Source organism: Typopeltis vanoorti, chromosome 15, assembly GCF_054136105.1.
Source record: "Typopeltis vanoorti isolate ZY-2024b chromosome 15, IOZ_Tvanoo_1.0, whole genome shotgun sequence".
NCBI lineage: Eukaryota > Metazoa > Arthropoda > Arachnida > Uropygi > Thelyphonidae > Typopeltis > Typopeltis vanoorti.
In genome coordinates, this window is record NC_143563.1 from 103,391,668 (window position 1) to 103,418,994 (window position 27,327).

Consider the following 27,327-nt stretch of genomic DNA (forward strand, 5'->3'; position numbering starts at 1 on the left):
ACATTCTAAAAATGTAATTATTCTTGCTTTTCTGTTAGCAAAACCGTCGATGACATTGTCGAAGTATATGTCATAGTACTGTAGGTAATTCTTAATCAGTTTTATTTAGAAAAACTCCTCTCACACTTACAGCTATTGTGAGGAAAATTCGTTGTAGTATTACAATAGTTGTAACTGAGTTCTCGAGACTATATTTTAGAATTAACTGCAAAAGTTCAAAAATGTTCAAAGTGCCGCCTGGGGCGGCCTTCCCCCTCCTCCCCCCTCTAGCTACGCCTCTGCGGTGGGTTGACGTTGTAAATAGTGCTTTGAAACATCGAAATAACGCTGTTAGAAAACTGACAAAGAACAAATAATTTGGAAGAAAATTATCCATAAGAAGCTAGTAATAATGCAAACTTAAGATAGGAACCTGGTAATAATGCAACCTGATCGTGCAGTACTGCCATAATATCTTGTGTACACATATGCCTTGAAGATACATACCAGGAATATAGCGATGATGATGAAAACGTAAACATTGTGATAATGATGTTTTACGACAATCCACTCATGAACAGCTGTAAAACTATAGCACATTAGTACTGAGGGTTAGTAAAAGTTACACAATTGAAAGCAACTAAGACCGTGAGACATTTTCTATCCACTTCAAGGCTTGAGGTGAAATATAAATATCTCATCCAAGTGTGGGATATCTGATATGAATATGTAGTCTTTTAGAAACCTAATGTTTCTAAGGGAACCACTAGAAAAGGAGCGTCAGTTTATTTCGAGTGGATTCTTTAGGAACATTAGGTTCCTTAAATTAAATTAGAACTGAAAATAATATATCATAAGCTTAATTAGTTAAGCTAAATTAACTTACGACTAATTAGTATCCCATAAGAGATATTAATTAGTTTTAATTAATTATTATTAATTATATAAACAAATCTACCTTTTTTTTTTCACTAATATACATGTATGTATACTGTCCTAACAAAAGTCACGGACATGACCGTAGGGAAAGTGGATCTGACTATGCAAATTTTGCCCTATTTAGGATGTTTCCAGTTCGCTGGGAAACTATTTCTTTTTTTCGAAATTTCAGAGTATGAGAAAATGTAGTATTGCAGAATTAAGCATTCCAAAATCTATAGTTTGCAAAAATGCTTGAAATAACGGAATCCTACGGGTGACATTTAGCCCAAACATATCTAATTGTACAATCAGATAGACATAAAATATTGGCAGACGTCGTTGCTCTGTGAGAAAACTGGATTCCTCATCTTGCTGTCTTACATTCAGAATCTGTGTTTGGGCACTCTAGCAGCCACATCCAATCTCATAAATGTTTCCATGACACGCGAGTTATGTGCATGCTATGACCTTTCGCAAAGCAATTGTTCAACAAGCTTTTGCTAGCAGTGGCGAGTGTTCTAACATGAAGTTTCAAACTGGCAACATAATTATGTGCAGTTGTTTTTGTGCTATGGATGAGATCACCTGGTTGTAGTCTTGCGGTTATGGAATCATGACTGCACGTATTACGAACCGGAATTTTTATGGTACCGACCAATGCATATTTCTGTACGATAATGCTCTGTATTAATTTTTTCCTCCGTCCCTCTCTCTCTTGAAGAGGATGACATCGTAACATTGGGTCTAATGTTAGATAGCCAAAAGGTTATTTCATAGCACATTAAAGCAATTATTACAGTCGAAAACTGGGTTAGATGTTTCGAATTACGGTAAAAAAATAAATAAAGAAATAACGCCATGAGGCTACCGTATTGTGACTGTGAATTGTATGTTCTACCAGAACGGCAAATTGTCTGGTTTGCCTGTTCTGTGAAATGAAAAATCCGGTTTTCGGAGAAGGAAAACCTCTCTATTGCTGTATAAACCTGGCTTTCTCACCTTCGGTTGAGAACCCACTTATAAAGGTTCTCCACTCTTAGACGGAATTCAGACACAATTCTTTCCAACCAAAGGTCATCGTTGTTACCGACTGGTAACTCTCCTTAGCACATCAAGTGCGTTTACCTATTCTGTTTCCTAAAATGAAACACAAAAGGTTTTTTTTTTTTTTTTTTTTTTTTTTTTTTTTGAGGCATAATTTAGGAGCATAGTTCACGGCCAGGCCCGTTCCATACCGGTGTGCAAAGAACCCGGGCGGTAATGTAAAGTGTTATTGTACTTCGGGATCTTTTAATTTTTAATGGAAAGGGAGCACAAAAATTTTGCACCAGGCAACGCAATCCTACGGAACGGCCCTGATCACGGCCTAACTTCGTTAAAGATTGTATAGTTTAGCAATAAACAATAGCTACCTGTTGAAATAAAAATATAAAATAAAATAAAATAAAAAGATTTCCAAATTTAGTTACTGTATTCTTCAGTAACAGCTCGCGACATTGGCTACAATTCATGTGAAGCGAATGTCTCGCGCAAAAATAGAGATCGAGTTGTGCTACAATTCCGACCATTATAATGTTGTTCTAAACTACATGATAATGATTGTGATTCAGTGTCGTTATATAGTTTTGTTTTTATCTCTCCCACACACCAGATGCTGCTAAGCCTATAGCAAATCAATATCGTGTGTGCGTAGATGTTAAGAATTTTTTTTTTTCTATTTGAAATTGTGGTCTGTGAGGAGTACTTCATGGGAAAGACTTGCACCAAATCGAGGTAGGAGGAAAAATGAACGAAAGTAGCAGATTCGGTAAGTCTGTAAAAGAATATCGGACAGTTGTTACTCGTGTTACTGTAGGTTTAATAGAAATGAGAGGCGTGATGGATTCCAAGTCTACTGATGCCTGGTGTCCATTGAAATATCTGTTGAAAAAACACTGCAAAAACTGACCCATCTCTGAAACGGTAGGTGGAGAGAGTCTGTGAAAAAACAGATCTTCAGCTACTGAACTGCCATCTTCTGAAAAAATCAAATATACCGACATGTCAGAGCAGTATTTCAAGGTTGAGCGGATTTGGGATTTGTACCGACTTAGTAGCTGAAAAAAAGTAAATTATTTAGCGAAAACGAATCCCACGTTATTTTGATGTTGTTGCTGCTGTAGGAACCTATCTACAGAAGATGTGTTTGTCAGGAAAAAGGCAAAGACTAGGGATTCATGCCAGTTCGAGAAGAGAAATCTGATCTTGACTTCTACGCTGAGCAATATTAAAATTAAGGGGAGAGAGAAATGGTATTTTAATGAAAATAAAGGGAAAACAATGTGTTTGGGAAACATTAAAAGTGACTAGATTGTCATCCTGATCATCCCTAACTTATTTGGTACAGACGAGCCCTTTGGTCTGTGCCGTGAGGAGCCTTTCTTGGATTTTTTTCAATCATATGATGAGTTAACCGGTCTCATGCCAAGGTAAAGGTATTTTCTCTGGAAACTGGAGAGTTTCGTCCCTCAGAAAAGGCAAATTGATCCTGTGATCAATTTGCCTTTGTCTATTTTTTTTTCTATTTGTATATTTTCTTCTTTCTTAAAGAAGAAAATTATATGTATATATATATATATATATATATATATATATATATATATATCAACATAAATCATACATGTGTGTAAGCGTGATACGCAAGAACGCACTCACGCACGCACACACACACAATACCGTTTAGTACCGTACTGGACCTCCTTTAGCCCGAATTACAGCACATTTGCGGTTTGGCATAGATTCCACATGGTGTTGGATTCCATCTACGTCTACCAACAGTCCTTTAACTGGCTGAGATTTAATGGAAGAGGACTTCCTCCCGGATCTGTTTTTGTAACTTGTTCCATAAATTCTCAATAGGTTTAGACCCAGTGACCAGTATAGATGACGGAAGTCGCTGTCATGCTCGCTGAACCACTGCTGAACAGTTCTTGCGCGAGGGAGAGTAGCATCCGTTCACCTGCCGGATAAAAAAGTCAACATTGCACGATGGACTTGATCAGGAACTGTTCAGATATTTCTTGGAGAACACCTGATCTTCCAGCAATATCAGGAGACCTGTTCCTACCAACTGAACATGCTTCACACTATGACACCACCTCCAGAACCTACAGTTGTGTTTGCAGGGCAAGCTAGTTTCATTGCTTCCTGGGCCCTCCTCCCAAACGCTCTGCCTATATCAGTACAGAATAAGGTATGCCGTGACTCACTGGACCACATGACTTTTTTCTAGTGTCTAATCACGGTGTTCCTGACACACCATTGTAGAGACAAACTTTCTGGTGCTTCGCAGAAATCAATGGATTCCTCTAGGCATGTGACTGCCAATACCAATCCTCTTTAATTCCCTGCATAAAGTTCGGTAAGATATGAGTTGGGTTGGGAAATGCCTTCATTAAATACTTCCGTCTGTTTGTCCGTACAAGCTTTCGAAGCGATCTCGTTTCTGACAGACTACTGTCTTAGGACCACACTTACGCCTCTTGGAAAAGCAATGTGGATTGTTTTTCTACTTATTAAACACCCTGGATATCTCACCTTTTGAGAAACCAGTCAGAGCTACTATTTTCAGAATCGTGGCTCCAGCTAGACTGGCCCCTTCATCGAACTCCAAAAAGATCCTTTGTTTTCTCATTTTGATTTGTATTTTGCATATACGTTGCGTAAGTGACGTTTACTTACATCTTCATAAAGGTTTCTAATTCAGTGGCCGGTGTGTGTGTGTGTGTGTGTGTGTGTGTGTGTGTGTGTGTGTGTGTGTGTGTGTGTGTGTGTGTGTGTGTGTGTGTGTGTGTGTGTGTGTGTGTGTGTGTGTGTGTGTGTGTGAACTATGACATAATGAATCCTACTTACATTAAGCAGTGTATTTCTGTAGTATGAATATAGTGAATCTGTATATATGGGTTTCATTAGATTCTATCCACAAACAAGAGAATAAAGATGGGACTGACTTTGCATGCCTTTTCATCTGTATCCCACTTAAGCGAAATGTTAAAGTAATTTGTTGTTTTTGTCAAATATCATAAATGTTTCACACATTTGCTATTTAGTCCTGGTGCTCAATTCCGTTATTGCACTGTGCTTAAACTGGTTTCACAGTTGCCATTTCATGTGAAGGGTTTCAAAAGAGAATAAAGATGGCACTGACTTTGCTTGCCTTTTCATCTGATAGTTTCTTAAAGAATTACTTCCCTTGATTTCTTTCTCAGACGATTCAGTACAACAATGTCTGCTTCGAACAATCATTGAGTTATCCTACAATACTTAACTTTTAATTTTTATTCCATGTACGAAGACATTTTACATTTAGTTGAGACAACAATCAGACTAGTGATACTATGATATTAAAGCAAACTAATAATTATTAATTTATTCGATCCATGGAAGTTCTAATTCATTTCAATGAGCTGTAATTTTTCGACAAGGCAGCTTAACGAACACCTTATAGCTATGGCTATCACAAACATTTTATAATTTTATAATTGCTGATAGTTTTAATCTATAAATGTAATGCAAAGAAATATTTCCTGTGTAATGTACAGTATTTTGGCTACAATGGAGAGATATTATCTCTGAAAAAAAGTAAAGAATGCAGTTTACTAACCAATAATTGCCACCGATTATTGGTTGGTAATCTGCATTCTTTAGCGATGGTATAAGCACCTCAACGCGTAGCTCATGAATGCTGTCCAATGTTTCAGCACTCTGCCTATTAAATGATGTGCGAAAGTGCAGTTAATTATGTCTGTATATTCGCTATTTGATATATTAGATAAAAGATATGTCTGTATATTAGATAAAAGTAGACAGCAATTTTGGATGGGAAATTGATCTGGTGCTGTATAAAATTACTTTCTGTAATAATGCACGGTCTATATGTTAAAGTATATGATTACAATCTTCACAAAAAATTTAATTGTACTTACTATTTATTTCAACAGATGAGTATACCTGTAGACTTGAGGTATGAACCGACATCCACAGATGCTTTGCCTCAGATGGGAACTCGTTTCTCCTTGGTGAATGTCCGACTACCTACGAACACAGAAGGCTCTATTCCTCGTCTGTGGGAAGTCCGGCACCTAATGGAAGAGCTGAAAACTTCCGCGGATCCTGTAGTAATGTATGGTGCAATTCATTTTTTGTTGCTGCTTCTACCGGAAGTTATAGGTCAATGGCTGCTAGGAAATATTAATCAGAAAGGAAGTGTCTTCTTCTCAAACATTCCTGGACCAGAGGAGACTGTCGTTCTAGGCTCACGAAGAGTGAAGAAAGTAACATTCTGGATGGCATGCACGCCTGAAATTCCGATATCATTTTCGATAATGTCATATGCAGGATCTCTTCAAATCGCTGTATCCGCTGAAAAAAATTTTGTTTCCTCTCCCAATGTGCTCCTGAAGGAATTCGCAACTGAAGTATGTAGCAAAGCATTTAATTATATCAAACATAAATTATACTTTAACTTTAATTAATATATCCACAAAATACTGAAGTGAACGTCAGTCATTTTAGTATTAACTATATCTACAATTTTAACTGATGTATTTTAACCTATGTTTTATTCATTGAATTTGTATCACATATTTTATAAAAAAATAATAATAATCTTTGAACTTATTCCTAAATGTTATTCTTGGATGCTGTTTAAAGAGCTTCACAGTACGAGTATGAGTAAACCCTGATATCCAATTTTATGGGCCTAGAGGTAAACACGAACCATTGTACTGTATGGGCTCAAAGTAAGTGGCAGAGTTTGAGTGCAACCGTATCGACGAATATTTCAATCCTGAAAATGTTTTGGGGAGATTCTATATATATATTTTTTTTTTACACGCAAGCGCTCAGCTTGCTTGATTTATTGACTCTGTTTTGCAGCAGCAACACTATGTTTTGTTACTGGTCGTTTTTATGCATGAAATATTCATTTCGGCCAAGGTCATCAAATAACTAGTATATAGGACTGTGACTAATGTGCTGGCTTCATCTTGCAGAGTCATCGTCCCACCGGATGATGCAATTAATCCGGTGGGACAGTGATCCTGCTTATTGGAGGTCTGAAATGATGTTTATTCTTTACATCAGGCTTTCCAGATTATCTAATCCTTGACACATAAGATATTTCGCATGCTATAGATTATTAACTAGTTAATATGATGACAATGCCATAGGTATATGATTCCATTACGACACGCTTTGGGAATTCTTTGGCAATTCCAAATAATTTCTTTGGAATTCCCAGAATTCCAAAGAATGAATTTACTGTCGAATAATAGGTGGAGCAAGTAGCTCACGCAGAAGCATCATTATCAGAACAGAAATCTGAGAAATTCTTAGATGTGGAGTGTTATTGTATAGATTTTGGTTGTTTCGTGTTTATTGTATTTTTGTTATTTTAAAACTGTTTTTGGTTGTTTTAAAGGTTTTAGGGTTTATTTTATTTTATTTTATTTTATTTGGTATTTCTTTCAATGAAAGATTTTTTTTTTCCTAATTCGCAGTGTTACTGTATTTGCGAATGTTGATATTACCAGAGTTTGAGTGCAAAGCTCAAGAAAACGAATACGATTTCCCTATTTCGGTGTATGAGCAGCCTCAATAGTTCCCCCCTGCATTCTGCTATGATATGGAACCTGCATTACCGCTGTACCAAGAACGGAGGGTGTATTGGCTTCCTAGTTATTCTACTAAGCATATCCATGAAGAGTGAACCTCATGTGTAGCTAGAGGGAAGGAGCACACGCAAGCCATTCACAGAGTTCACGTTCCGTACTGAACAATAAGAAATAAGTTATTATCAGCTAAGCGAAAATGAAGAAATTCGAGTTGAAACCAAATAACTGTCACAATAACACTCGCTACCACCAAAAATGTTTCAGAGCTCTTTGTTATTAATATTCAGTAATATACTGTATCACCGTAATTAATCTCTGGTGGTGGTCATTAAAAAGGGGTGGGTAGTGAGCAGTAAGCAAAATGTTTATTTGAAACAACAAACTGAAATGAAAACTGAGAGTCAGTGGCGCACTCAGGATTTAATGGACACTCAGGACACTCAAGATTTAATCTTGGGGGGGGGGGGGCCGAGTTGAGTAGACGATTTACGAATACACACTACACATTGTATACGACCTATGACTGAGCATCTGCAATGATCGCCAATACATGATAAGTAGTATAGAAATAGAAGACACAACATAAATGAAGAAATGAATTTTAATTAGGAAAAGAGTTTGGGGAAATTTTCTAGTGTTTATTTCCTTTTTCTTTTTTTTTTTTTTGGTGGGGGGAAGGGCCCCTTGTCCCCCTCCCTGTGTGTGTCACTGCTGAGAGTTAAAGGTTGATCGGTGTAGTTTTCCAAAGGATGCTACGGAAAAATGGAAAATATTAAGAATGGATTAGATTAGAAGCTGGAGCAAATAGCAGAGTGATTAAAAGAAAAACTGTTATAATGATAAAGTTTAAAATGAGACTAACTGTACCTAATGAATACAGATATTTTTGTCTCTCTTCAACCAATTGTCGAGTGTTTAGAAGAAATGAGATGTGTACATGTATGTGTTATTTTTAGTCCTTTTATTTCTTGTTTTAGATTTTTTTTCTATAATTAATAATTACACTTGGAATACCAGGCACTAAATAACAAATATAAGTAATTATGATGATTATGGTTTTATAGATAATAATTTTTGCAATAATATTAATCGTTTCCAAATTTAAAAAAATAAAAATAAATAAATATCGTAAATAAAAATGATTATTCACTTATTAAAATCAACAATGACAGCTGTAACTTCGAAGCTATACAGTATTGTCTTCGTGATGAAACCTTACAATTTATATATCTATAAAGATTTACTTCGTCAGCGCGGTTAGCCTAGTTGCTATGCGCTTCACAACCATATGCCGGGGAAAGGGGTGTCCTGGGTTCGATTCCCGTCGCCGACGTGAGGAGCTTAAGGATCTTTCTCAGACATAGCCAAGCTAGCCGGTCTTGGCTGTGGACAGCAGGGCTTTTCTCCCCAGTTTATCTGGGGTTTTTCCTTCCGCAAGCAGGCAAATCGGCCCCGTGAACACAAGCATCTACAGATATAGGACACACTAGGAGGCATAGTACCGTACCTTTATCCTCAGGATAAAGAAGGGCTTAGAAGGGCTAAGGATAGCTCCGTAACAGGTCACTAGGCCTAATACGTGAAGGGAAGAAGATTTACTCTAACAGTGTGGGATATCCATGCTTGCACTAAGAAACTGAAGTCTCTGAGATTGATAGCATTATGTCAGCTTAGATAAGTTAAGCAAATCCTCTGTGCTGGACTTAAAAGACGTGATCTCTGATAACGTCATTAAGTATTTCGGAATGTAAGACTTTTAGGATTTCAGTGACTTGACAGGAATTTTGAACAAGCCGATTCTTCTTAGAGACTCGTTACATTTCCTGACAGTCTCACCTAGTACCAATAGGCTGAGAATCAGATCTGGAACTCCGATCTAGTGATTAAACATCGCAGTTTTCAGCGCCCCATTAAGCGGTTGACGATGAAAATCATCTGACACCTACCGAAGACATTCATAAACTTCCATATTACACTGATATTCGAATCTATATTCCATAGATTGGCAAGCGATGAAACCGTATATGCAATAACTCGTGTTGAAAGTTATGCATTTTATGAGTTCGTTATCGGGTATGCCATGTAAGCTCGTATTTTAATTTATAGCTGTTTCACTTATAAATGCTAGAAATATATAGAGAATGATATTATAGCGAGCCACGTAAAGACCTACATAACTCTGAATTTCGGAAACTTAAGTTTACTTAGCGGAAAAGTCGGTTTCCCTTCTGAATGAAAATAAATGGATACTTTATTTTTCTAATGCTGTAGTTATTGCTTTCAGTTATATTACATTATAATATAATACCGTATAATATTTATATTATACTGTATTAAAATTTCCTATATAACGTATCTTAAAAAGTCATAAGTTGTAAAAGTAAAGGCTTTTATATCACAATTAAAATTTATGTTTTAAGCAGATCTAATAAAATTAACAAGTTGTATTTACACAGATTAATCGCTTGTCGAATCTTTTGGAAAAGCGTCGAATCCCTGGTGAGCATCGTAGACGGAGCAGTTATTCAGCTGAACGTCGACAAGAAGAGATAATCAAGCCTCCTGTTCAGGCAGTGAGTGGATATTAAAATCTTTTCAAATTTTAGCTATTTTTTTAGATATTAGATATTACAAACCATAAAGCTTACACTTAATATACCTTACTGACCGAATAGTTCCATAATAATCCCCATCTAATCTTCTCTGTAACTATCACAATAAAAGGTATTACAATAATAGTCTTCTTCCTTAAAAACAATAATATGTGACATGCAATGTTTCGATATATATATATATATTCATTCATCAAAGCTTGATTTGCTTCCTCAGTCTTAAGTAAATTCTTTACATATATATATATATATATATATAATTCTTTCACCAGAGGATGCGTTCACATTCTGAAAGAATTAACTCGGTTTTAGAAAATTCAGGTTTCGGCCCTTCAGGGGTATAAAATTGGTTGCAAGAAAAGACTATGGGATGGAAAAATATTTTTCCTTAGGGTGTTTCCCTGGTGGTGCATGGTGGCATCATTTCGTATTCCTTTCTCTCGAGAAGGTGGGGGGGGAGGCTTTCTCGGATTGAGGTGTCTGTTTTTGTTGGTAGGGACGTTTTTTCTGAAGATGGATGAAAGGGGATTACTAGTTTTCCCTTTGTCTAGTATTGCTTCTCTTCGTTTCCCTCGGGAGAGGAGAGGAACTCTTCCCCTTCCAGAAGGCAATGAACAGAAATGTCTTTTATATGTTTGCTGTATATTTCTGGATAGTTTTTTTCCCTGCTGTGATTGTTATTTTCAATCTGTTTGTTTTTTTCTTAATTTCTCTTAAAGAAAAATAGTGGCCATTTGAATTGAACACGTCTTCTCTAATGAAGAGTGGCTTCAGTTTCATATGTGATTAGTCTATATATCTGCCGTTAGCATTCAGAAAATCCACATTCATCCGCCAGAAATCTCCTCACAATCCGGAAACTTTTTCTTTCTGTTTTTATATGTCATGTAATGAAACATTATTTATCCAATATTTTATTAATATGCCTGTAAAGGGCATGTGTGTATATTTATGATATATAAAACCATTTTTCCAGAAGAATAACTTGTGGTCATTTGTTTCAGCAAGTTCTTTCTATGGTTCCCACATTAGTTCACAACAAAACAGTATTCATTGGAAGATTTGATAATTTCCAGCCCACAGCAATAATATGACAGAATAAACTAAAAACGATGGAGCAGTTATCAAAACAGCCCAAAATAATCACCGACTTTAAAGTTGTGATCAAGACTAAAATTATTTCAATATGTATTTAAGAAATATATTTCAATCTCTGTTGTGAAATGCAATAATTTTTGTTCAAATGGCCCAAGTCGATTAATGTTAATGGAAATCACTCCAATACTTATAAACTTCACGGCTGAAATATGTTTCTTACCAGGAACCACACGTTCATTTTTTTCATTTCACAATTCATAGTAAATGTTTATGTAGTTCCGAGTGCTTTTTAAGACTGTTCAAAACTAGAGGAAATTCAATGTATTGGTGCTAGAGAATGAAGAATGAGGTTGAAAAAAAAAAGGAAAACTATTTATCAGTTTTCTTTATCTATGGACTGCAATCAAAAAATACACCGACGAGGAGATTGTTACAAATATCATTGGATTGTTTGGAATTAGCAGAAACAATTAAGGTCAGCGTATTATGCTTGTCAATCGAGTGTGTTTCCTCTGAACAGTAAACGAAGAGGAAAAATTATATGACCGATATTCGATAGCATGACCGTTCGTCTCATGACGAACGGTCATGCTATCGAAATATCATTGTGTTGTGTAACAACTAAACATGTAATAACCTTCTGTCTGTTCTGAATTAACAGTTTATTCATGTAGAATTCTTTTCTCAGAAATGTTGCTAACATTTTACAGTAAATACATGAATATTGACACTAAATGCATGAATGATTTGAAGCAATTGAAGCAATCCCCCTTTAACAGTTATCTGCTAGAAAAAAAAAACATCAAGAAAAATAACTATATTAAGTTGTTTTGCTAACTATTGGGTTATCTAGAATAGTTTGAATGTGGTTCTATTTGCTCCTTTTAGCTACAACAAAAACTGCATGCAGTCCAGGAAGAAATCCATGATATTTCCGAAAAGCTCGATGAAGATCTTTTGAACACTAACAGGACTTTAAAAGATGACGTTATCGAATTTCCTGCATCGAAAGCTGCTCTTTATCAGCGGTTAGATCAACTGAAAGAAGAATTCTCTGAGTTAATGACAGAACTACGCAGAAGAAAATCTCTTGCTGATGGAATCGTCATCACCGTTGAGGTAGGAATTAGTTTAAATGTAGTAGTAGTGCACTCAGGATTTAATCTTGGGGATGGGGGCGAGTTGAGTAGATGATTTGACAGTACACACTATGTATCACATACAACTTATGACTGAGCATCTGCAATGATCACTAATTCATAAGTAGTATAGAAATAGAACACACGACAGCACAACATAAATAAAAAAATGAATTTTAATTAGAAAAAAAATTTTTGGAAAATTTTCTAATGTTTTTTTCCTTTTTCTTTGGGGGAGAGCAGGGCCCCTTGTCCCCCCTTTAGGTGCACCACTGAAATGTAGTGTATAATAATTAAACCTTTAACATGAAATACTTCTTGTTAATATTTATGTATATCAATGTATATTTATAAATTCATTTACATGAATTTATAAATATACATTGATATATATATATATATTTATTTATTTATTTATAAATGTATATTCATATGTGTACACACACATGTATAACCTTCATTGTTACTTCACCTGTGGAGTATCACAAGAAGCTGTTCTTTCTCCGATTCTCTCTCTCTCACAAACACACGACATAACCAGCTTCCCCTAAAAAGTAATATCTTCCAACATGAAAACCACAAGGCCATAGCGTCCATTCACAACAACTCAAACATAGCTTATAAATATGTAACATGACATCAATCTGGCTAACTGACAACGGCATATACAAAGGAAGGTAATGATATTTAAAACCCCGGAATCAACCCATAGAAACTAAATATCTCCCTATCTGATGTTCATCCTCCTACACACAAAGCACTGATCCTTAAACCATAACCATCTCACAGGTAAAAACAGCATATTATCTCGGATTTCACTTCGATGCTGTTAAAGTTCGAATAGCCATACAAATTATCTACGCAACACACTCAGGATAACAGCAAACGAACTATACCAATTAAAAGACATTGCTTCCACATACATAAAATTACTAATCTATAAGACATTATGTGAAAACATTTTAAGATATGTAGTCACATCATATACATTCTATGCAGACTACAAACTTAAAGTATTACAATTGTTGCAAGATAAACCAGTAACACTGGTATTCTGTAAACAAAGAGAAGAACCCACACTCATACAGGCTGCAATGACAGAACACAAAATGTTTAAGGTAAATATTTATGCCACTACGCAGTCATGCTAAAACACTACTTCAGTCCAATCTACAGAATAATCAGAACGTTTGAGATAACAAGAGCGGAGACAACACACCGCTTAACATATAAAGATAATGGACAACAAGTGAGAAGGGTGACACGTTTTGATTAATATGCGTTGGTCTGCTGTGGGCATCTAGTAAAGCCTGTATTCTTCGAGGGAAAGACTCTGTCAGTGCTTGGAACTCAACGGAAGGAATTTTGCACCATTCGTCTGACAGAAACTGGATCAATTCGCCATTGTTCTTTGGAGGTGGGAAACGCTGCCTGAGAGCTAGCTCCGAAATATTCCATACATATAGGATTTAAGTCTGGTGATTGGGATGGCCATGGCAAACAGGACACCTAACCATCATGTTCTGTAAACCACTGGGTGATCAATTTGCTCGATGAATGGAAGCATTATCCATAGCTGGCTGCATAAGAGAACAGTGTGCAAACATGGGATGAAGATGATCATTTACGATTGAAAGATAACATGCAGCATCCACTTTGCCTTCCAATACAACAAGTGGTCCCAAACCATGAAATGAGAATGTGGAGCAGACCATTACAGAACCACCAAAACCTTTCATAGTTGGAAACAAGCACTCTGGCCGGTAAGCTTCCTTCGGTTGACACCACATGTGTTCATCCGTTTGCGGCAAAATGTGTAAACGTGGAATCATTGGAAAATACCACATCCCTCCACTGTTGTGTATTCCACTGCCTGTAATCTTTGCACCACTGGACATAACAACGTGTACATTGACGGGAGTGATCAAAGGCTTATGTAAGGCAATCCAAACCTATGTAGTTCCCAGTGCAGAGTTTTTTGTTGAAATGAGTTTCTCAGGACCGGTTCACTGGTGTCGTATTTTTCACACAATTGCTCAGCACTAGCCCTACTATGTTTTGTGGCACAGCGCACTAATGCTTGAACGCTCCTCGCTTCCAATAAAGGCTTTCATCCACTATTGGATTTTGCTGATGAGGTTTATCTTGTGGACTGCCATGCTGACATAACCTTAGAAACTGTTCTGTGACTAACATGTGCAATTTCAGCTGTTCTGCTTACAGAAGCACCTGCCAGCCTGGCTCCAACAATCATGCCGCTTTCAAAGCCACTGAGGTCCTCTCTCGATTCCATTCTAACATGCAATAAATGGCAGCAAACTTCCGTTTGCCTTAATACAAACGTCCCTAGAAATGTTGAGAGTATATATCCATATCAATTGCATCTGTATTTGGTGCATCGCAGATGCTGCATTGCAACTATCGATAATGCAAGCAGACAACTCTGCGTTTCCATTGTTTTTTGTCCATTACCTGTATAGTTAAATCAACACCTCACTCGCTGCTAGTACTGAAACAAAACTACGAAACCACTGCCACCTAATATCTTCCTGAGATAATCTCAACACAAGGTTGAGGAAGTTAGCAGAAACATCATCTGAGCAAACAAATGAAGAAAAATTTCAGTTCAGAGGTAACAACCAAAATCATGAACATTTATCAAAAAACTAACATTCTCATTATTTTGTTTTGAACAGAAAATGTAACGTGATATATATATATATATACTGTATATATATATATATATTATTTATCAAAGATGAATGTAACTCAGTAATTTGTTTAGTTCCACATGTTCTACAAACAACGGAACAGAAAATGCAGCTCGTGGCCTTCCTAATCTGGTTACTATACTCGTGTCTACAATAGCATATATGGCATAAGTCATGCCATAAATGGAAACCTGTTTGGCGCCCCTTAAATGTTTCATGAAAATGCACAGAGCACTATGGTAATTGGGCTGGAAGAAGATGGGAATTTGACAGTAGGGAATGAGGTGTCTTTAGGAAATTCTCTCCCCTACTCTTCTGACATGAGTTCCAGGAACTATAAAAAAAAAAAAAAAAAGACTTTGTTATACTTTGGAGAAGCAGGCCTTTTCCGTGCTACCACAGAATGAGGTTCACATTCAGAACTTTTGCTCTGCAGCCACCGAGTGACATTTTATCACATGGAAGTTTTCATTTACTATGTTTGGCCAAAGGTGTCATACATACTACCTGATGCTATGAGATGGTCTCTGGTTATAATGAATGAAAGTTATAGTTTTAATATCAGTAATTGAGAAAAAATAAAATAAAAATTGAAAACATTGTTGCCACTTTTTTTTTTTTTTTTTTAACCGTTCATATTAGAATGAGGAATACTTTTTTTATGGTTCAAATTAAGGGCAATTTATGTCTCTAAAAATAATTTGAAACTATCACTGCAATCTTAGGAAGAAGATCTCGATGGTGGATTACGACGTCCTAGGAAAAAAGTACAGCCTTCATCAGTTAGGAGAACTAGTCTTTCTTCTGTTTTATCAACTGCATCAACTGCAAGACCTCTCACTACACCTACAACACCACATCATGCTTCTTTTGTGATGTCAACACCAAATCTTGATTCATCTGTCTCACCTTTCCTGAGTCAAAAAGCGGTTCCATTTTTCAGAAGTAATCAGGTCGGTATAAATAGATTTTTTTTAATCAAGATATAGTTAATTAACTATTTAGGACTGAATACTTCTTTTCATTGATTTTCTGAAATGTTTTCCGGGATGAATCATAATAGAAACGATATAGGATATAAAAGAATCGTCATGGTGATGTTTCAAACTTTTTGAAAAGGTGAAAATTAAAATTAATTTACATGTATACATATGTATGTACAAGCAGGGCCAGCGGAAGCGGGCCTGCAGTGCAGGCGGGCGTCACTACAAGGTGGGCGCCATTTCGAAGTGTTAGCATGAAGTTTCATTCTTTCTTTAAATGTTTGTAAACGAATTGACATACCTAATTATTATTAAGTAATAATAATTAGGTAAGTCAATCTAATTTCTGCAAATTTACATATTCTGCATAAAAATAGATCAGATTTTCTCCCACTAAGATTGTCATGAACGCGCCTTCTTAGGCAGCAAGCGTACTGCTTCGCTCAGCTCATAGCAGCCCTGTGCAATAACCCTATCCCGTAATGTATTTTCTACGGGACCTTAGAGTCTCATTCCGCTGAAGCGCTAGCAGTCGTTTGGCCCGGTTCAACCGGTGCAGAGCGTGCAGAACTCTGCACCGGTTGAACCGGATCTACAACTATAACGGCCCGTTTCACGGGGATGATTTCTATTTTGAAATGAAAACAATAAAATTCAGTTGTATTTGCTCTGGTTAGTGCTGATAAGTAGTAGATATCATTTACTACCGCGCTGATTTCGCCGCTGGAGGGCGCTGGAAGTCCTATTCGGCCCTTGTCAGCAGAATAGGATTTTAATATTGACAACTATAAAACGGTCCTTTTCATCCCCGTGGCTCAGAGTATGATTCACTTACTCTCATTAATCAAACAGTATTCGTAAGACAGTGGTGAAATAAAGACGAATTATTCGGAGTGTTCTTACATTTGGCGTTTAAAATTTGCATATTTGTACTTGTAAACAGTTCCTCTTAGTAAGTATTATTTTATTAATTATATCATCGATTACCTGTTGTATTTATGGAGTTTTTGTAAATGTTTTATTTTTATTTTTCTTCTAATAACTTCAAATATAGATCTGACCGTTATTATTATTTTTTTTTTCAAAAATTATTTTGTAACTCAAAAAAATTATTATTACTATAAAAATTTTAAATCTAATTTCTTAAATTTCAGTTTATTTTCAAAAATAAATTAAACAAATGGATACGAAGAAAAAGTTATCCGGTGCAAAAAATCGAAAACGAAAAGCTGCAAAAGAAGCACTGGCTCAAAAACAAGCCGAAGCTCTTAATACTTTTCTTAAAAAAATTACAAATTCTTCTGATGATACAGACCAGCAAAACAAACCAGGAATCGATGTTGACGAACCCAGGTCATCAACAAGCTCTTATAATGATGTAATTGGTGAAGGAGAAAGTCAAACGCAGGAATTAAATGAGAAACAGTTGGAACAAGTAACTGTCAAGAGAGACAAGTCGTTAATTTCTGAAAATTTAGAAGATAAAGGCAAATGGCCAAAAATTAATGATAAATTAAGAGTAATTTTAACTCAAATGAGACCTACTCAAAAGAAAAATATACAATATCGAAGAGATATCAATGGACGTAAATTTAGTGATGTTTATTATAACAGAAGAATGGAAAATGGAGAGACCGTTTCGAGAACATGGCCAATTTATTCTGAATCTTTAAATTCTATTTTCTGCTTTTGTTGTAAGCTTTTTTCATCTATTGAATCTAGCAGTCTCGAAGAAGGGTTCAGTGATTGGGGAAATATATCTAAAGCTTTACATGGACATGAAACAAGTTCAATTCATATGAAACACTCTTAAAATGGAAAGAATTAAATAAAAATTTAAAAAAACAAACGTACTATCGACTGTCAGGAGCAAGTTATGTACGATATGGAGAAGAAACATGGGATAAATGTTTTAATACGGTTAATGGAAATAATAAAATTCCTTGGTGGTCAAAATTTAACATTTCGAGGAACGTCAGATAAATTATATAACAAAAATAATGGAAACTTTTAAAAATTAGTGGAATTATTTGCTAAATTTGATCCTGTTATGGAAAATCATATTGAAAGAGTCCTTCGAAAAAACAACAGCGCACACTATTTGAGTAAGAATGGTCAAAATGAAATAATAGAAATGTTTGGTAATGCAATAGGGAATAAAATCTTATTATCAATTCGAGAATCCAAATATTATTCGATAATTTTGGACTGCACACCTGATGCTAGTAAAACATAACAGATAACTATTATTATACGCTTTGTTTTCTGTACTAATGAAATAGTCGAAATCAATGAAAACTTTTTAGGTTTTGTAAGTGTTGATGATTCTACAGGCCGCGGTTTATTCGAGATAACTGCACAACTGACCAAATGGAACATTCCTATTGAGGACGTGCGAGGCCAGAGTTATGATAATGGAGCAAATGTGAAGGGAAAGAAAATGAGCTTCAAAATTTACTTTTAGCTAAAAATCCGCGGGTTTTCTACGTTTCATGTGCTGGCCACTCTCAATTTAATGATCAACGATACAGCAAAAGTATCTGCATTTACAAATAGTTTTTTTGCAACTGTACAAGAAAAATTTTTTTTTCATCATCTTCAAGGCGTTGTACAATTCTTTTGAATATAACATTAAAACAGCCATCGGAAACTCGCTGGGAAAGCAAAATTAAAGCAATTCGCCCTCTACGTTATCAATTAGGAGAAATTTATGACGCGCTTTTTGAATTTTTAAATAATGACAACGTCAATAAAGAAATTCAAAATGAAGCACAAGTTCTATGTCTTACAATCAAAGACTATAAATTCATCTGCTCTTTAATAATTTGGCACGATTTGCTTAATAGAATAAATCCAGTTAGTTTTAATAAATCCAGTCAAATTTTTTATCCTCTTCAGGATAAAAATATGACTATATCACTAGTCTTAAGATCCATTGGAAATTAAAAAAAATTCATATCGGAATATCGATCAGATACATATTATAAAAAAGTTCTTGAAATAGCAAAACAACTAAGTGAAGACGTGGATGGAGAAACAGAGTTTAAATCTGTATTAGAAGTTCGCCAACGGAAGAAAAAACGTCAGGTTCAATACGAACATCCTGATGAACAGCCACAAACACCAGAAGATAAATTTAAAGTCAACGTATTTTATACACTTTTGGATACTGCATGGACTTCGTTAAACGAACGTTTTGAACAACTTAAAACTCGCGCTGATAATTTTAGTCTTTTGTGTAGACTTTTCCAAATTAATAATGAAGAGTTAAGAAAAAACTGCGAAAACTTAGAAATTCTTTTGAAAGATGGTAACACTAAAGATATAAATGCCATGGAACTCTTTGACGAGATACAATCATATACAGATATTTTTCGAAACGATACTTCAAAAATTGAAAATCCTCTCGATATTCTTAAATATATTGTGTCGAATAATTTATCTTTTCCGAATTTTGCAATTGTTTTAAGAATATTATTAACTATACCTGTTAGTATAGCAAGCGGTGAGCGTTCGTTTTCGAAACTTATATTAATTAAGACATTCAAGAACAAGTATGTTACAAACAAGGCTTGAAAGTCTAGCATTAATAGCTATTGAAAATGATATATGTGAAAACTTAGACATTAAGAATATTATAGATAATTTTGTTAATATCAATACTAGGAAATTTAAATTTTAATTAATAAAATGTTTTCAAAAACAAATGTATAATTTTTATTTCTTTCTTGTACATTCTTTCCACATGATTATGACAAAAATAAAAATAAATAAATTGCCATTTGTTTGGGGGCACCCATTTCAGCTTTGCAGGTGGGCGACGTCCAGCCTGCAAAAGTATATCAAGTATATTACCACTTTCAGGAATAAATACTCAAGTATATTACCGTCAAGTATACTTGACGGGCGACGTCAAGTATATTACTACTTTCAGGAATAAATACTTAAGAAATGCATTCCTCTCCTTTAAAACCCGGACTGGCTTTCATTAACGATACCTATTAAAATACCTTATGATATTACAATACATATCGTTAACGAATAACAATGATAAATCTTAAAGTTTATTATTATTACAAATCTCAGGATAATTACAGATCCCCAGATAAATGTTCACTTTTAGTCTCAGCACATGGAAGATTCTACAGAAAAGAAAGAATGTATAATAATCCCATTCTGCAAAGGTAGACGCATCCGACTATCGGTCTGTCAGTATCTCTGGTGCAGTGGTGAAGATTTTGGAAAAGTTGGTAATATTCCATACAGAAATGGATTTAAAGAGAATCTATACTTTGCAATGAACTGTAATGTGTATGAGCAATTTGCTCATAATTTATAACAATGCTATGGCTGAGTTGGATAACAGAATGGGATACACAATTGATACTGTCAGACTTTGCTAAAGCATTTGATAGAATTCTGCAGGAAAGGCCTATTTTTATAAATTGGAAGATAATCGGATTGGAACATGAACTATCGAATTGGCAAATAGTTGCACTTACGGCCAGTTTCAGGAAGTGATTTATGGTGGATGTCAATCTGCCAGATTTGAATTGTGTACATTACCAATATCAGTTCCTTGGACCATTTTTAATCAATCTCTACATTAATGATACTGCAAAGGACTTGACAGGAGATATTCGATTGTTCAATCAGTTCATTCTGTTATACAGAATGATTTGAATACGCTGGAAATGTGGATAAATAATGGCTATAAATTCAATGTCGGTAAGTGTAAAGTAATACACTTTAGCATAGTAAGATTTCCAATAGCATATTATATTGGTAGAATTATCTATGGGCATAATCCTAAGAAAAAGTGATGCGTCTAGGGATCTTGGAGATATGGTAGATAGGAAGTTGAAGTTCAAAGGTCACATAACAAAAATTGCAAATACATTGACATGAAATCATTTCAGAAATTATGACTTTACAACCGTGTTATAAATAACTCTTTTAATTTCCCGAAGTTTCCATCTTCATATTAAGATCATCGTCTGGAGTATATACAAATAACATAGCAGACAAAATACATTTAGAAACCGTCAACATTTTAAATATAAATCATAAGAAAACAATAACAAGCAACTTAACGAAACACAAATTAACGGCGGTGAAATCATTAAAATCAAATCCGAACATCGTAATAACCAGAGCCGATAAAGGAAGTGCCACCGTGATTCTAGACCGAACCACTTATTTAGAAAAAATGAATCTGCTAGTCGCGGACTAGTACAATAGTACATACCAACTTGTTAACTACGCTCCAACCAATAGAATACAAAAGAAAACAGACAAACTACTTAAATCAATTACTACATGGCCTGCAGATACAGTCAAAAAACTACTTTCGCACTAGGCTCGGTCCCCGAGAATTTACGGTCTACCAAAGATACACAAACAAAACACACCACTCCAGCCGATAGTCGAAGGTATAGATAACCCGAATTATCACCTAGCCAAGAAATTAGCAACACTCAAGGAGTTGGTAGGTCATTCCCCCTCCTATATCAGAAACACACAACACTTCATAAACATAATCAAAGATATTACATTAGAAAAAGATGATTTATTAGTCAGTTTTGATGTCTCTGCTCTCTACGAATGTCCCAATCAATGACACAATCCTTTTGCAGAACAAATTCCCTGGTTATTTTGTATGGCAAAACGCTTTCTACCTACAAAAAGAAGGCACAGCCATGGGCTCGCCATTATCCATATAAAAGTTAGCAATGGGGGGGGGGGGGGCATTGCTAACTTTTATATGGAACATTTCGAGCAACATGCTCTAGATTCCTCTCCTTTAAAACCCGAAATCTGGCTTAGATACGTTGACGATGTTTTCGCGATCTGATCCCATGGCCGCCAGACACTAAACACTTTTCTTAGCCACCTAAACAAACAAGGAGCGATGAAAAGGGGCCATCCCTGGAAGTTCCGAGAGGAAACTGTGAGCAAGAGGGTGAGGAGTGGTTTCTTTGCATGGAGGGTGGTTGAACCATGGAATGCATTGCCTGATAGAGTGGTGAATGCAAGGACGGTCAATGAGTTTGAGGAGTGGTTTGATATACATGGTTTCCTAGGAGGGACCTCCCGTGATGAGCCTTGATAGACTTTGTGTTTCGTAGGAAGGACCTCCCAGTGATGACTCTTTTGACTCCATGGAGGCCTGAATAATAATAACTTGTATAGTCAAATCAAGTGCAGTTGTGTTTTGTTGTACCATTTTAGTGGCAAAATTAGGCAAAACAAAACTATGAAACTATCTATAACATATGATGACAAGTAAAGAAATAACTTCACAAAAACAATATTCCATAATAGCATTATTTTATGGTGACATCATTCACTTTTCATAACAACTGAACTGAGAGCTGTGTCATATGCAGAGTAGATATCATTTTGTTTCAATTAATTAAAAGGTCAGATTTAAATGACTTGACAACTTTTATCAGTTCTTATTTTTATTAAATTCTACCAGACCGAGAAGAATTATTATTCCTTCAAATTGTTTCAAAAAAAGAAGAGAGAGAGGGGTGTTTTATTAACTAGTCGTAAATTGATTGCTGAAAGATACATCCACAAGTAGGTTCAATCAGAAATGTACTTACACTTTTCCCGAGGCAGGAGGGAGGCGCTATAGTGCTTCAAGTTCCACGCTTATGAAATGAATAAAGACAGTAAAAACAATCAATATATATACAAAAAACTTATTACATTTATTTAAAAAACTTATGCCAAGTAAAAACAATACACATCAAACACAAATGTTGAACTTGCACTAATTAACGTCTACAAATGTTCATTCCTATTCTCTTTTGGAAAATATCAATAGCATCATCAAAATTCAAATTATTCACAACATCATTTTCAGTAAATAATAGTGATAAATTTGACATTTTATCCTGATGCAAAGAGTGTCCTAAATAATTTTTCACCCTTTTAAGAACAGAAAATGAATGTTACCTATATGCAGCATGAGCACAAAGAGTCATGGAGTCATAAATAGCATTTGCATTCTTTTTTTTTTTTTTTTTAAAGGAACATATGATCTGTTTAGATGTTGACTTGAAGCAACAACACCCTTTTTTCTGAGCCAGAAAACAATCAGAATATTTTATGTTCGATTTTAATTATTTATACTTTTAATTCTTCAATTTTAAATATCATTGTTCGGGACACTTAAATTGGCGTTAATTTTTCAGGCCCCCCAGTTAGGGCCTCGTGCACTTGTGTATAAGTATGACCCTGGGTTCAATAAGGAAATTTACGATACTGTAGTGGGCACACTATCGTGTTTATCAAGCTCTTATAACTGTTCACATAAAATGCAATTTGAAATTATTCAGAATAGAATTGTTGATTGTTGATCAGAATTCATTTCTTGATATTCGATCAGATGAGTGCATTTAAAAATCCAATGAGTGAGTCTGTTATAACATATTATTAAATATATTATTATTATATTTTATTATTTATCATTTTATTCTTTATATTGCATATTTGTATTATTTTTGTTTCAATTCTTCCATATGAACTGAATAAATTAAGACAGTGATATACATCATATTAAAATAAACTCCTTACACTTTACTAATGCACTTATAGATTAAAGTAGTTAATCTATAATATAAAGTAGTATGAAAAGAAAGGAATTGAATTTCAAGAAATGTGAAATGGAAAAACAACACTTGTTTTTTTATATTACGATGCTATTATCTTGTGATGCTGAGAGCATGAGGAAGAAATTAGTGAAATCAGTATAATGAAGACATAAATGAATTATGAATACAGAAGAATAATGAGATCAAGTGAAATTAAAAAACAGTTTAATAACGAGACCTTTTTTCTGCCACTTCAAAGTTAGTCAGTCAAACTTTGATAGAGGCAAGTAGCATCTTTTTTTATCTCAGAAACTTGAGCTTTTTTAATCTAGCAACTCAAGAATCAAAAAATCATAGAATTCACACTATTTGACAATAATTTATACCTCTTGGGGTTAAGAATCACAATATACTAGTGGGTGTCAACCACATGTATGCGAGTTTTTCATCCCGCGTGCTGACAAACTAGCCTTCAGAACATATGCAATTTATAGTCAAAACTGTTGTTGGTAATGATGGGCAGTAGATGGTGCTAATGGTAAATGCAGTGCCATAGTAGGAGAATTAAGTAGTAGTAGTGGGGTGGGTGAGATGTATTTAGCAAGGCCAGTGGTGCACTCAGGATTTAATCTTGGGGGGGGGGCTGTTGAGTAGACGATTTGAGAATACGCACTACGCATCGCATACGACCTATGACTGAGCATCTGCAATGATCGCTAATTCTTAAGTAGTATAGAAATAGAAGATACAACAACATAAATAAAAAAAATTAATTTTAATTACGAAAAGATTTTTGGAAATTTTCGAGTTTTTTTTCCCCTTTTTCTTTGGGGAGTGCCAGGGTCCCCTAGCTTCCCTCTGGGTGTCACTGAGCAAGGCAGAGTAAAGTGCCCTCCTGCGATGAGTCCTTGGACTCCCTGAAGGTGTCACATAATAATAATAATAATATTATTATTATTTCGCCTGATGTCCCTTTAAATCACTGCCAGTCTTGGGATCAGATATCAGTGATGGCTAAGGGTAGAACCAGGTTGTCCACCATTCTTCAAAAAAGTTAGGTACTTATTTATTTATTCATTTAATAATGAAGAAATGAAGGAAACTTTCATGTTCTGAACATTTTTAATTGTTTTATTTATTTATTTCAGATTAGATATGGCAGAAGGAAATCCGATTTTAACTGAACAGCTCTCCGTATTTGATTTTACTACAAGATTGAATAAATTCATATGTGAAGTACCCATTTCTCTTACTCAAGTTATGTGGTTCGTGAAATATGTATAAATTTGCATATTATATATGTATGATTGAATCGCATTGAATCTGGATAGAGAACTGTTATCCTGAAATAGTTTTCATCCCTCCTAGTCAATGTGAATAAACAAGAGAATATTGTGCATTTGTGGCGATGAACGTTTATTTACAGTCACCGTTTGCATTTCCAACAGTTAATTATACAAATACAAATACATTTATTTATGAACAACAACAATTAGTTAATGAAACGCTTACCATAAACTAAACAAATTTTATTTTAATGGCATAACAAGTAGAATAAATAGATCTAACAAACAGAATTTACAATTAGGTGAAATAATGTGTAAAAAAAAAAAAATCTTTACTGCTGTTTTATAGCCTTTAAGCAAGCATTTGACTTAATAAATAGAAATGAACTGTTTAAAATTTCAGAACAAAAAAATAAAAAAAAAGTACATCAACCTTCAGTAGTATAAAAATAGTATACTGCAGGATGATATTGAGTATGATTAGTATGGTAACAATAAAATTTAGAGTAGTTGAAACTTCTGAAATACCAGTGGAGAGCAATGTCATGCAGACATGTCCGTTTTTGTTTATTTAACCTGTGGCTGGAAGAACTGGTAAAATAGTTTATTCCAGAAAGCATGGAAATAACTGTGCATGGAGAAAATTTACATCATATGAAATATGCAGGTGATATAGTATTATTTGTCCGCGCAGTTAGCCTAGTGGCTTTGCGCTTCGTAACCATATGCCTGGGGAAGGCGTGTCCTAGGTTCGATTCCCATCGACGACGTGAGGAGCTTAAGGATTTTCCTCAGTCATAGCCAAGTTAGCCTGTCTTGGGCCTGGATTGCAGGGTTTTTTCCGCCAGTTTATCTGGGGTTTTTCATCCCACAAGCGGGCAAACAGGATCCGTGAACACACAGGCTACAGCAAGGTAGGCAACGGGAAACTACCCTGCGTCACTATCTCCCTAGTAATCAGCTGCAACACTCTCAAGAGAGGAAGCCACAGGATCAGATCAGCTAGTATTATTTACAGATAATGAAGAAAACTTAAAGTAGATGATTGAAAACCTACATAAAACAGTAAAGACTATACAATGTAGATAAATTTTAGTAAAACCAAAATAATGGCAATATCCAGAATGGAAAGAGCTTAACTTAGCAGTGGAAGAAAATAAACTGAAATAGGTTAACAAATTCAATTATATAAGCACACTGATCATAGACAAGTAAAATTATGAAGAAACTGTTTAACAAAGAACAAATCTAGGGTGGTCTACTATGACCAAACATACAAATATATGAGAACATACACACCTCTCTAAAGAACATAACTTGGTACAGAGATCAAACAGATAAAAGAATAAAGACAACAGGCTTTGAAAAGAAGTCTTTGAGGAAAGGTGTAAATAAAACATCATGGACTGAAATGAAACAAATCAGGAGATCAGAGAAGAATTAAACTACAATATTTTAATAACAAGAATTAGAGAAAAACGGTTATAGTGGTATTGACATGTGTACAGAATGTCCACTAAGAGGTTTCCTGAAATCCTCCAAAAAGGAATAGTAGAAGGAAAGGTCCACCAGAAAGACGTATAAGGAACTGGATATAAAACATCGAGTATGAGTGGTCTATACTCAGAACCGTCGACAGGGTGTAGCATAGAGGCAGCCTGCCTTACGGTGGCTGCCTCCACGCGGCTTAATAAGGACGCTCATTTAGCCATATTGCGCTAGGAGCCGTCGCGACGCTTGCGGAAAGGCGTTTTTTCAAGCTTAAATTGATTAAAAATTATTTGCGAACAGCAGTGACCCAAGAAAGATTGGTTGGCCTATCGACCATATCGATAGAGATTGGCATAGCGTATAACTTAAATTTAGAAGTGCTTATAAACAGCTTTATTGTGCGATATCTTCGTAGAGCAAACATTTAACTAATATTATTATGTAATCATTTTGCATTAATATTTCTCTTGTAATAAAAACAAAATAGCAAAATGATTACATAATAGTTTCGCTATTTTGTTTTTTTGATTGTTTTCCTCAGGGCGCGATCTAATCTGGCGACGACCCTGTCTGTACTCTTACCGAAATTTAAATGATTAGCAGCTGATAGATTCCACTGGAAAGCTATTGTTCGTTATCAGCCTCCACCCGCCTTGGAAGGGTGGTAAAGATGATCAACGAGTAGAATACATCTGATTTTAGTGACAGAGCAAAAATACATCTGAAAAACGGTTGCATTATAGTTTCTCAGACAAATCACCAAGTGACCATATATAGCAATTTTCCCCTTCTCTGAAAAATCAACAAAATATTAAAACATACCCCTCGTATGCCCTAGTTCAGTGTATTT

General features: G+C 35.2%; 1 protein-coding gene across 2 annotated transcripts in view; it reads left to right on the forward strand.

Annotated features, from left to right (window-relative positions):
- The window catches only part of LOC150099044 (uncharacterized), a 59,756-nt gene extending 34,678 nt beyond the window's left edge, over window positions 1-25,078 (forward strand). For both annotated transcript variants that reach the window (XM_090405269.1, XM_090405268.1), the window contains exons 3-7: window positions 5,880-6,356; window positions 10,010-10,126; window positions 12,152-12,382; window positions 15,839-16,066; window positions 24,849-25,078. In XM_090405269.1, the coding sequence (XP_090261395.1) occupies window positions 5,880-6,356; window positions 10,010-10,126; window positions 12,152-12,382; window positions 15,839-16,066; window positions 24,849-24,884 (1,089 nt within the window). In that variant the 3' untranslated portion in view covers window positions 24,885-25,078. The remainder of the gene's footprint in view (window positions 1-5,879; window positions 6,357-10,009; window positions 10,127-12,151; window positions 12,383-15,838; window positions 16,067-24,848) is intronic.
- Window positions 25,079-27,327: the final 2,249 nt, after the last annotated feature.